The sequence below is a fragment of the Microchirus variegatus genome (assembly GCF_963457635.1).
Source record: "Microchirus variegatus genome assembly, chromosome: 11".
NCBI classification, from domain to species: Eukaryota; Metazoa; Chordata; class Actinopteri; order Pleuronectiformes; family Soleidae; genus Microchirus; species Microchirus variegatus.
Window position 1 is genome coordinate 25,251,267 of NC_139812.1, and position 12,500 is coordinate 25,263,766.

Below are 12,500 nucleotides of genomic sequence, written 5' to 3' on the forward strand. Positions count from 1 at the left end.
CTTTGACCCAGAGTCAGAAGACACTGTCGCTTGTGAAACACCTCCACAACGGACGTTATTCTCCTTCTTATTGGTTCAATGTACGCAACCGGACGTGCCCGGACTCGTGCCCAGAACAGGACGATCTGTTGTTCCGGAGAACCGGTGTTTGCGTAACCGGACCGGGTTTTTTCTGAGATTTTTGCACTGAATCACCTTCTTAGAGAACAGCATGTGATTCAATAAGAACTGAAACATTGAACAATTGGACATGTGCATTCAAAGGTTTAGAGGAGGTTCACTTCTGAGTTCACCTGTAAAGGTTATTGTGCATTTCAGGTGCATTCTGAAACTGAATCCAAAAGCCAAGCCATCCAGGTAGAACCTTTTTATAAAGGTTCCACCTGGAACCTTTTTGGAGGGTTCCAACAAGAACCCTTTTAGAGTCCTTTATTCAGAAAAGGGGTTTTAAAGGATTCTCTGGATCAAAATGGTTCTTACTGGAACCATTAGTGTTACCAAGAACCCTTGAAAAGGTTTTTTTCAGAAGAAAATGGTTCCAGATAGAACCTCAGCCCTTAAAGAAGGACCGTTTTGGAACCCTTATTTCTAAGAGTGTATATTCTTGACAATAAACAGCCCCTACTAAACAGTTCCCTCCTTCACATTTTCTGAAGGTCGGGTTGCATTGATGTCTCAATGATGATGATTGATTACTGATGTCTGGTTGGTCACCGGCGTATAGAGGCTCTACCTTATATTGCACCATATTTTCAAGACAATTCTAGTGACTCTGACGAATGCATATTTGAAATGTCCCTTCATAAATAAATACATTTCAACACTGTGGAGTTGAATAAGAGTAAAAAATAGAGAAATACAGGGGACATAGTGCTGCAACATGGCTCATCTTTGCCTAGCTGGAAGCCTGAGGATGGAGACAAAAGAAGCTTTAATCAATTAGTAAGAAACGTGTCTGGCAGGGTCCTCCACTTTCACTCTCCCCATGTCTCCTCTCTCCTTATTTGCTTGCTTATTTAAGGGAAGTGGACAGAACACTTTTAATATTTGATGCCCTTGCTTCCGAGAAACGGTCTTACCGAGGTGGGTTTCTGAATTGCTGATGTTGATTATGAGCGGTAAGGTAACATGTTTGCGTCTCTTTGCCGCTGCCGAAAATAATTGGTCCTTAATGCTTCGGCTTTCTGTCAGACAGCACAAAAAAAAAAAAAAAAAAAAAAAAGCTCAGATGGGGATGGATGAAGACCAAACTCCAGTGGAAAAATAAATCATATTCCGTGTGATTATATTCTCCACACATGTTCGTCTTCTGAGATACAAGTCAACTCCGCCTATGAGCTTCTGGCAACTCTGGCCTAATTGCCCTGGCGCTGTATAAAAATTCATGTTTCTGATCATTTTTTCCTTTGGCATACATCGCCGACTGCAACGATACAGAGAGATACTCTTCTGATTCTGAACATACACAGAATTCCATTAAAACGGTGTTTGAAGTGACTTTTCAAATTTGACGACTATTAACAAAGAGCAGACCTCCGGGATACTTTCACTGATGTAAAGCAACAGTTCGTTAATACATTAAAACACACAGAGAGACATCACGCAATTCCATCGCGCCAACCGCCATGAAGGTGGAGAACAAGCAAACCAGATCGCCAAAGGACTTGGATCGCTGCTATATTGCACTATTGCTAATTGGTGTGCGTGCAAAAAAAAAAAATACTGATTCTAACTGCCTTGTTTATGTTCAAAAAGTAGCCAAAGTTTATCAGAAAGTTGAAGATGTCAGGTCTGGAATAGCGTCTGTAAGGTTTCTGCGATACGTTGCTCGATCTCCGTGGATTTGAAATGAACGGTGGCGATCGAAACACCACTGGCACCGATGCCGCGGAAAACAACCCGGGTTACGTGACATCTCTGGGAGCTCTCGACATCTGTTCGAAGCTCGATCTCGTCTTTGGCGCCATTCAGACCTGGTGTAAACATCCGTCTCATTCAGATGGAGGTAGATAGATGTGCTTTTTGTTCCCCACTCGGCTTCATTCTTTCTGGTGCCAACAGCAAACGCCAGCGTTCATAAACAACATCGTGTAGTAAATTGCAAAAATGATAAATCATCCAAACACAGCGCAAAAATCGACTCACTACTGTCACATCTACACATCCCTACGCAAGCTAATGATGATCACCAAACTTATAAGACTCATTACACACACTCTAAATGCCTTATCCTAACCCTAAAACGGTGGTTTTAGGGAATCCTCAAAAAGCCCTTTTTTAAGGGGTGACGAGATGAAGATGCAAACGTAGCACAACTGTTTGCAGCCATTTTAACCCAAGAACACCATTGCCGGGTTAGCAAATAAATGTATGTGATTTTCATGAAACCAAGTTTTCATCTTCATTATTTATTTATTTTTTGTTCCCAAATTCCTAATTTTCCAGTAATTTTGGAGCATTTTTATATTTGTTCCCTCATGACGCTTTTCTTTCATTTTGTTAGACATGACACAGTTTAAAATAAAAGAACACTACTCAAATTTGTCATGTATTGTCATGTTTTGATATATTTATATATATAAGTACTTTTTATTGGGTGTATTTATTATCTCGTGTAAAAATCCCCCGCCGTTAGTGATGGTGTAGAGATAGTGTTCTCGGGTTAAACATCCTGTGTATTGACGGAGGGATTTCTATGAAAGAATGCAGTTGATAAATAATTAAGCAACCTTTGTATTGATCCCTTAAAGGTGCGTTATGTAATAAATCTAAAGCAACTGGCCATAAAATCCTCCTATGTCACAGAAAATAATATTAAAATAACAAACTGAACTCACCAACAACAACAGTACAGCCAAAATATTTGCATTAAACAAAAATATTTTGCAGACTGCAAATCATGTTTATGTTTTGAAATCACGTTTTCGCATGTGGCGCCACCTACCGCCGTCTAACAATCATTGCAGTCAGTAGAGTCTCAGCTGCCGAGCAACCACGGGTTGCCAGTTACGTCAGAAAACAAAAAAACCTAAAAGACCTCGGTATTTTGAATTCGAATGCAGTAACCGTTTTTGGCCACATTCTTACATATGGCGCCTTTAACTCATACACAGTGGTGCTAAAAGAAAAGATAAACACTATCCAACCCCCCCCCCCACACACACACACACACACTACTGCCACAACCAGCCATTCATCTGGAGTAAGTCTTGGACGCGGCACCTGCACTGGAACAGTAATTGAACTTACGTTTCAGAGAGGTTGAAGACCTTCTGGGAATCCCCGCTCACAATGTGGTAGGTGATGGGGTCATTTTCTCTGTCTGTGGCCTGCGGGGATATAAAAAAAGAAGAGAAAGCTTGAAGGTCATGAGGTTGCCATTAAAGCTAAAAAACTACAAGCCGGATAAGCAACGAGAATACTGAAGTGAAGGTTCGATAGTGTTGCCGAAAAAGCTTATGGGGCCTTTATGTAAGAAATGTACAGTATAATGTCATTTAGAGATTAAGGCTGATATTATATTCACAATTAAAATTTTAATTGAAGGGCAAGAAACTCTCTTTGTGTTTCAGTCTTTTGCTCCAACCGCTCGATAACGCAGCTCATTGTGATTTGATACACGCTAGCTACGCTACAAAACTTCTCCGTCAAAGGAGAAGCCGCGCTGGGTCTGCAGTGGACATGCATTTAAATATAGACGGATATACGCGGAGAGAAAGTTTAAAGTCCCCGTTAAGCGACTTTACAAATATCTCTTCTGATGTCGTCGCAGTCGTGAAATACCTCCACAACGGACGTTATTCTTCTTCTGCGGGTCAATGTACGCAACCGGATGTGCCCGAACTAGTGCCCGGAGCAGCACGATCTGCTGTTCCGGAGAACCGGTGTTTACGTAACCGGACCGGGTTTTTTCAGAGATCCCGCTGAGCCCGAGATTACAATAAAACACAGCGTTCTCAGCAGTGGCTGAACTGTTTGTTTAGAACCTTCAGGGCTTCTTAAACAAGGTGATGACGCAGATACACACTAAAAAACAGCGTTAATTGTAACTTCCTGTCTAGGTCCGCTTTAAGACAACATTTCAGGACAAATACATCTCAGCTAACTGGCTAGCTAACCAAAGGCAGCCGTGCAGATGCAGTTACTCACTGGTAAAGCTCACTGACGGGTTTTATACGTATATCTTCATATAACTTTGAGGACTTTCCTGAACATTTCCTCAACTGCATCTATGGGAATTTGTGCTCATTCATTCTCTGGAGCATTTCAGAGGTCAGGGACCGATTTGGGGACGAGACAATAGCTGTTCCAGTTCATCCCAAAGGTGCTCGATGCAGGATGAGGTCAGGACTCCAAACTCAAAGGTCAAAAACATGTCTTTATTGTCTCTATAGACCTCCCTCAAACTGTCGTCCCCAAGTTGGACATATAGCATTGTCCAAAATGTCTTGGTATGCTGAAGCATGTGAATTCAATGCTTAACAGGTGTGGCCGAATACCTTTGGCCATATAGTGTACGTGTTTTAACACAGAGTAATACAGGGTATAATTAAGGGCTCTGTAATTTAGTTTTCCTGGAAACTTCGACAATTGCGCTCCATGATGTTGTGAACAGGGATTGCAGCCACAAATTTAAATGCTAAAGGCCGGTGTCGGTCATAAAAATACCTCATCGAATTCCACATTTACCTGTTAGCGAGACACCCACCTGCAAATTGACTAGAATGGCTCCTATCCTCATGGCCTCACTGATTTCCAGGTTGTAGGTGATGAGGGGGAAGCGCGGCGGGCTCTGGTTGTTGGGAGGCAGAACCTCGATGTACACGGTCGTGATGGAGCTCCTGGAAGTAAAGAAAGCCACGCATCAGCCGACTGACATCATCACGTTTATCCCTCGACAACCGTGGAGAACCATACCGTATATATATATATAAATCCAAATATCAAAGCTCTTTTTGTGATTTTAATGATAAAAAAAGAACCTTTCCGCTTGTTCACAGTGGAAAGAAGTGAAAATGGAACTGTGACGTCTGTGTTTAATATTCATTCATCGTGTGCGACATCTTTTGTTAAACGCCTGCAAAAAAAAAAAACACCGACGTACAAAACAACCTTTCTACCCTATAATTATGTCAGTCTGCGGCCTGCTGTGTGACTGGTTGTAAATAATTTCCATCGAATGCGTCTCTGTTAGTCTTTGTTTTGCTTGGCGACGTAAATAATAGATCAATTATTTCCACCTCCGACAAGAACGTCTGATACTCCCGACCTGAGAGTTGACAAAGAAGAGGTTTTTTTGGCACATTGTGAGTCACTTTGCTTTTCTAATGACAAGATGAAGAGGAGACATTTTTACCACATGCTTTCAGTGTTTTTTTTTCTCACAACAGCTTGTCAGAAATAGTGTTTCTCAAAACATTGAGCACAAACGGACTTTTCTGTGTCATTTTGATGAAAACACGCGAATCACTATGAGCAAGCGCTGAATGAAAGAACGCTCGTAAAAAACGACGTAAGCTGTGTGTACTCAAGCAAAGTGAAACCCTGAGAAAACACACAAAATTAAACTCGTATCATAATCCCACTGGTTAAAAAAAAACAAAAAACGTTTTTGACAGGTGTGAATATGTTTAATCACTCTCAGGTTAAAGACACTCCTATAAGCTCCTATAAACCCCAGGTAAACATGCGCATTTCTTCATTTTATTAAAATTTTTGGCACATGCAAATCCCTGGTAGGCAAGAAAACAACTAAGAAGAGTGCTCAATATTTTTTAATTTCATTTTGACCAGTTGAAAGACCAGTTTAGTGGGTTCACCAGAGCTCAAAAACCCTGGGTATACCTGCTAATTTGTTATGTGAATGTGGCTTAAAAGGACTACATGTGAGATATAAAACTGGAGTTTGACATGGGTACTGCAATCCAAAGGAGAAATAATGGAGAGTGCTATAGCCAGGGTTGCCGTGGGTCCTTGATATCCTTAAAAGTTAAAGCATCTCAAAGGCCCTAAATAGACAAGGGTCACTGAAATTGAAAGTTGATATTTCGGTAAAAATGTCTCCCTGGTTTGTTACGACGCCACCTACTGTTTCACGCGCGCTGCATTGCCTGATGTACGTACGCAGAACAAACGTTGTGTCCTAGTAACTAGCATCGTCGTGGACAAAGACTGTCCACTGTCTCTCTCGCCACCGTTGACGTGAGATTCCGTGCAGAACAATGAGCAAGTAAAGCCAAGCAAAGAGCGAGCAAATGATGACCTACAAAGACTGACTTGGACAAAGCGGCTCTTAACAAGTTGCCCTCCCATCTCAACCCGTGTCAGCAGATTCAAGCCTTGAATTTGAGGGAATTGGTCCTGGAAAGTCCTTGAATTTGATGCCAGCCAAGACGTGGGAACCCTGTATACCCCTCTTCCTTTCCTTCCCAGAAACTCAAGGTTGTCGTGTAGTTTAAAGGGATAGTTCGGAATTTTGGACATAAGACCTATTTTCCAAGTCAGCCGGTGCGATGGAGACGTCTGGAGACGTTTTCAAGAAATTTCATTCGGTTCTTCTAGTTGCCGAGTTCGCTGGTGCTATGGCTAGCGCAAGTCAATGGTACAAGTTAGCATGGCATTAGAAATACTCATACCGACTCTACAGTGCACCAGAGGCAAATCAATAGTAATGGCAGACTATCGATGTACATATCTGTGTTGATAGAATAATATTTGAAACAAAACTAACCTCGCATCGCATGAATTTTTGAGGGACTACTTTCTCAGGAGCAGCGGAATCAGTCCGCCAAATCAGACGCGCTGCTGCTGCTGAGACATAAATCCTTCAAATTGCAAGGTTGGTTTTATTTCAAACATTCTATTAACATAGATATGTACACGGTTTCTAATGCCATGCTAGCGTGTACCATTGACTTGCGTTAGCCATAGCACCAGCTAACTCGGCATCCATCTCCCATCACACCGGCCGAGTTGGAAAATAGGTCTTATGTCCGAAATTCCGAACTATCCCTTTAAGGAGCCATTTCCGCATGAAGCCAAAGCGGGAGTTACATTTGTATGACGTTTCCTTAACCTCTGCTAACATATCTTTGGTAATTCTGTGCCTTTAATAATATATAACACTCTCCCAAGATACGGCTCCTTTGAGCGCGAGCACACTCTGAAACATCCGTCCCTCCGGCGCGCCACACGAAAACCACGTTGCAATAATAAACCTGTCACTCCCGGCGGCTACTGTACCTTCTCTGGGTCTCTGGTGCATTGTCGGAGGCCTTGACTGTCAGCGCGTAGGACCGCCCGACACTTAAAGTGACACCGGGTGCCACCGTGATGCGTCCGCTGCGATTATTAATGACGAAGTCTCCCAGGGCGCCGGCGAGGATCTCATAGGTCACCAGGCCGTTGAGTCCCTCGTCGGCATCTGCTGCTTTTAACTGAGAGAAGAGAAGGGGAACGAAAAGAACGAGACCGCTCACAATATGCAAGTCGTAAAAGTACAAATGTGTAGTTTTACAGCAGTAGGAAACAAATGCTTTTTATCCGTTTTTATCATCTGCGGTTTTACAAGGCCAGACTGTCAACTCGCCAAGCTGGAATTTATTTTGCCGCCGTGTTATTGTCTGTTGGACACATGACCTTTGATTCACGTGTGGGTGGTGAACAAATGCTTGACATTTAACTAAAAGTATACTGTACTCACTGCCTCCCTCACACGGAAAACACCACTGGCTTTCCCCCCCCCCGTTTCCTCGCGTTCCCAGATTACAGTTTGGTTACCTTAATGATCAATTAAGTTTGAAATGGATGCAAATGAACCACACGCTGCCTTTGAAAGATAACTGACCAAAAAAAAAAAAAAAAAACCCTTTATTCAAGCAGCAAGATTAAAGAGAGAGAGAGAGAAAAAAAAAACTCCATAATAAATCTTACAGAATCTGTTATCAAATCAAATTAGACCCCGACACCATTTTCTTCAAGACGGTGATTTAGGGCATCCTGCTGCTTGTAATTATGAACCCTGTTGGTATAGTTGGCTTCATATCTCTTAGGCCTTCAAACTTTAATCCAAGCTACCCGGGCCTTCGTTTTTTTCCATTAGCCAATGTTACAACAAAAAGCTGCGGCATCAAATAAGCAGCAGCAGCATCATCGGGAAGCAGCCGCGCGGCTTTCATAAACTGCTGATAAAAATCGATTAAGCGGTCGTACCAGGACCCTCTGTGACCCTTTGGCCTCATTTCAGTGAAGGTGGAACAGCTTGCTTCTTCTTCTTCTTCTTTTTTTTTTTTTAAAAGACAGATTAAACTTGACCTTTTTAGTGCGTGACATTCTTGTGGCGAGGCCGTGCCGCTGAAAGGACAGATCAGCGGAAATAGATGATGCGATCGCAGCGGCGGCCAAATGATGGAAGCCCCAACGTTTACAGATTTATCGATTTACATTCTGAAGCGTGCGTGTGCGCGGCGTGCGCGCTTGTAAATGTGAAATTAATTTCAGATACAGCACCTGCAACCAGGCTCCTATTGGACGACGCCAGTTGTTGGTGTATCTTTCATACTGACATAACGCTCTCTTGAACTGAAACTCATGATTGAGGCCTAAAACGAATGTCTTTTTGAAACCAACCTATTGTCTATTCAACATAGACACTACTGTTCAAAGGTTTGGGGTCACCTATACAATTTCTACATAAAATATAAAATATAGAAATAATGATTTCTATTCAAAATAATAATTTTTCTCTTTCGTCAAAGAACCAGCAAAACTGTTTTCAGCTGTGCTAACATCATTGCACAAGGGTTTTCAAGGGTTTTCAAATCATCCAATAGTCTTCTAACGCCATTAGCAAACACAATGTACCATTAGAACACTGGAAATGGGCCTCTATACACCTATGTACATATTCCATTAAAAACCAGACGTTTGCAGGTAGAATAGTCCTTTACCACTAACTAACCATTAACAATGTATAGAGTGTATTTATGATTCATTAAGTGACCCCAAACTTTTGAACAGTAGTGAATTTATAGGACTTTTCTCCATTTATTTAGGGTTAGATTTTGGTGAAGTGGTTTGCACTCTTGCCTTTGAAGCAAGAAGTCCAAGAAGAACAAGGGTCTTTCTGTATAGAGTTTAAATGTTCTATGGCATCGGTTCTCAAAGTGCGGCCCGCGAGCCAATGGCGGCCCGCAGAAACATTTCTGGCGGCCCCGCAAAGAATTACAGTTGATAGTTTTAATCCAGGAGCTACTAAGCTTGTAAAATGTTTATTGGACATTACTGGATACAGACCAATAAGTGTAAACTGTACAACTGTATTTACTCCATCCATCCATCTTCTTACGCTCACTGTATTTGCTATTTCATCCAAAATTTTATTTACTATGTCATCAAATTTTGGATGACATAGTGGCAAAGTATATTATGACATTTTTGTCAAATTTTGGCATCGAAATTTTTTCTTAAAAAAATTGTCAAATTTGGGACGATATAGTATAGTATGACGTTTTTGTCAAATTTTGGACCGACATTTTTTTTTTGCTAAAAATTGTCACATTTGGGACAACATAGTTATTACAAATGGGATTTCTTTCTGGTATTTTTTCCTCTTTTTTCCCTTTGGCGGCCCTCAGTCCAATATCGGGTTCCTAAATTGGCCCTCAGGTATGAAAACTTTGAGAACCCCTGTTCTATGGGTTTTCTCCGGGTTTTCCAGTTTCCTCCCACAGTCCAAAAACATGCAGATTTTGGGAACAGTTGATTTGCACACTGGAGTGTGAGTGGATGGTTGTTTGTCTCTATATGTGCGGCCCTGTGATGGACTGGACGATCGATCTGTCTGTCCAGGGTGTGACTCTATCGCCTATCGCCCTATATCAGCTGAGATTGGTACAGTACCCCACCGTGACCCTTATGTGGAGGTGGAAAATGAAAATAAAAGGATATCATGACCTTTTAATCAAGTTTTACTCATGAAATCAACATTCAAAATGTTCCCAGTCCATAAAAATAATCACAGCCGACTAAAATCGTTCAAAAATTCCAGTCATGGGTGCTGCTGGGTTTCAGGTACAGTGAGGATGTGCAGCTAAAAAAAAAAAACCTTTCCACTGATTTGTCTGTCATGACTGGAGATGAGATGGAGGAAACCGTTCCCGGGTTTTTTTTTTTGCCTGTCAACACAGCGCTCCGGATTGTTATGGTTATTTGCTTTTGGGGGGCGCGAGAGCGTAACATGTGTGTGTGTGACAGATTTCCCGCGCGTGACGGGGACAAAGACGGCGACATGCGGCGCTGCGCCTCAGCAGGAGACTGAAACAAGCAGAGCAGGTTGGTCGGTTGGTAGGAAGGAAGGAAGGAAGGAAGGAAGAAAGGAAGGTTGGATTGGTTTACCTGGAGTACCGTCTCCCCCGGCTGCATGTCTGTAAAGACTTCAACACTGTAGGAGACCTCAGCGAACGTGGGCGTGTTGTCGTTGGCATCAAGGACCAGGATGTTGACAGTTACGGGGCTGCTCAGCTGGACGCCGTCTGATGCCATCATCTGCGAATACACACACACAAAAACACACATCGTAGCTTAAGTAACTATAGACTGCTGAAATAAAGTAACTCACACTTCCCCGTGTTACTGTTTCATTCTCTTTATAATACGAGAACATGATGAAAGATATGCGTAAGGTGCGTGTATCGCTGCCTCAGAGGCTGATTGGATTCGTATCTAGACAAATAAAGGCTATGATGTAATTTTAAATTTAAATTATGGATCTATTCAACTCGACTCGGTGTGATTCAGTGCGACTCCCTAATGAAGGTTTGAGGATAAAGCTTGGGGGTAAATATGTATTTTATAAAGGGTGGTGATTGGGTATTTATGCAGGTCCCTGGACTCTGGGGAGTCGAAAGGAAATGAAACGCCACATAAACCGAACTCTGAAGAAAGCATCGGCCAGGGAAATATACGTCGGATCAAAAGGTTCGTCTCTCGGAAAAGGAAAGGATAAATGTGTTAGTGTCTGTGAAGCCAATGTGCTGAGACAAGGGGAGATGCAACAGAAGGGGTCGGGCGTTAAAACACTCGCTGCAATCTTCCGCGAGCGCTAAGCAGCTTTCAATGAAGTCAATCGGAAGGGATGAGGTTACATTAGCACTAATGAGACTGAGGGATGACACCCAGGCGGTGTGAACCGGTGTGGACATCCAGACCTGGGACTGTCCTTCAAGTCAATATTCAATATTGAGACGATTCACCACCTTGGCATGAAGGCAGTTTTTGATTTCTTCAGGCAACTGGTTGAAGATATGCACGACATAAAAAGACTGCTATTGAGACATGTTTTGTACTTTGATAACTCCAATGAGAACCCCTTAAGTGGTCGTACCTATGTTCCTCGGGTCCTATGTTCCCCGTTTTTCCCAAAAAAGGTCCTATGTTCCCCACTTTGTGGAAGCCTGGGTGTGGAGCTCCAGGGTAAAGGGTAAGGGTTAGGGTAGGGTAGGGTTAGGGTGGGTAGGGTAAGGGTTAGGGTTAGGGTAAGGGTTAGAGAGAGAGAGTGAGTTTCCCCGGTTATGTTCCCCGGGTACCTTTGGGTGAAAGCGGGGAACATAACCTTTCTAAAAAAAAGGTCCTATGTTCCCCAGTCACATACAAAGCAGGGAACATTGGACCCGGGGAACATAGATACAGTCCCCCTCTTACCAACCCGGTTTGAGTCCAGGAAAATGGTCTGACCCCAAAGAGTTTACAAGAATCCTGTGTCAAGATTAAGTAAAAACCTAAAACCACAGACACCAACAAACTTTGGAACAGATGTTCAACGTTTTTTTAATCCTGAGAAAGCCACAGATTAGACGATGCGGTCAAGACGCAGGACCAATCATTAATCGAGGAGGAGACTCCAGGGATTTGGGATCTCACATCCCAAATCCCTGGAGGTGGATTGTCGTAGTCGTCGTTTTCGTGCAAAGTTTTGTCCTGAGAAACCCAAGGAACTATGGCGGAGAAGACCGAATCAACTCGGCCTGTACAAGTTACGGTTCTAACCAAAAGTACGCAAAAACATCCATTTCCCGATCAACTTGCTAGCTGTCGTTGGTTATTGCCGGGGTTCTGCTTACGTAAATATCAAACATGTACGATTTTAAATCTGGGAGACTGATCCCTCAGACTACAGGATCATTTGGCCTGATAATCTCTTCAAACCAGCCTAAAATCGGGAAGGCACCCACGATTGTCCGAAGGGACAGAAACCTGGCCAAGTATCGAAGTGTTAAGTCTAATAACACCCCTGTGTCCATAATATCGAAATATCACACCATTTTGGACACATCCATTTTCTAATTTCTACAACATCTGAAGCTCTTCAGCCAAAACATTGCAACTTCAGAAGCATTTAGACATTTAGTCTCCAAGCACAAAGCAAAGCAACCTCATTCAGTCAATTCATGTTTGTATCTTAAACGTTGAAACAGTTTTCCGATTCAGAATATTCAATTTAT

The 12,500-nt window shown here is 42.5% G+C and overlaps 1 protein-coding gene across 1 annotated transcript in view; it reads right to left on the reverse strand.

Moving 5' to 3' along the window:
* The window catches only part of LOC310934376 (protocadherin-15-like), a gene marked incomplete at both ends in the record, with an annotated part of 242,963 nt that overhangs the window by 128,643 nt on the left and 101,820 nt on the right, over positions 1–12,500 (reverse strand). The window contains 4 exons of the mRNA XM_083898086.1: positions 3,250–3,329; positions 4,709–4,841; positions 7,243–7,436; positions 10,396–10,545. Coding sequence (XP_083754212.1) covers positions 3,250–3,329; positions 4,709–4,841; positions 7,243–7,436; positions 10,396–10,545 — 557 coding nt within the window. The remainder of the gene's footprint in view (positions 1–3,249; positions 3,330–4,708; positions 4,842–7,242; positions 7,437–10,395; positions 10,546–12,500) is intronic.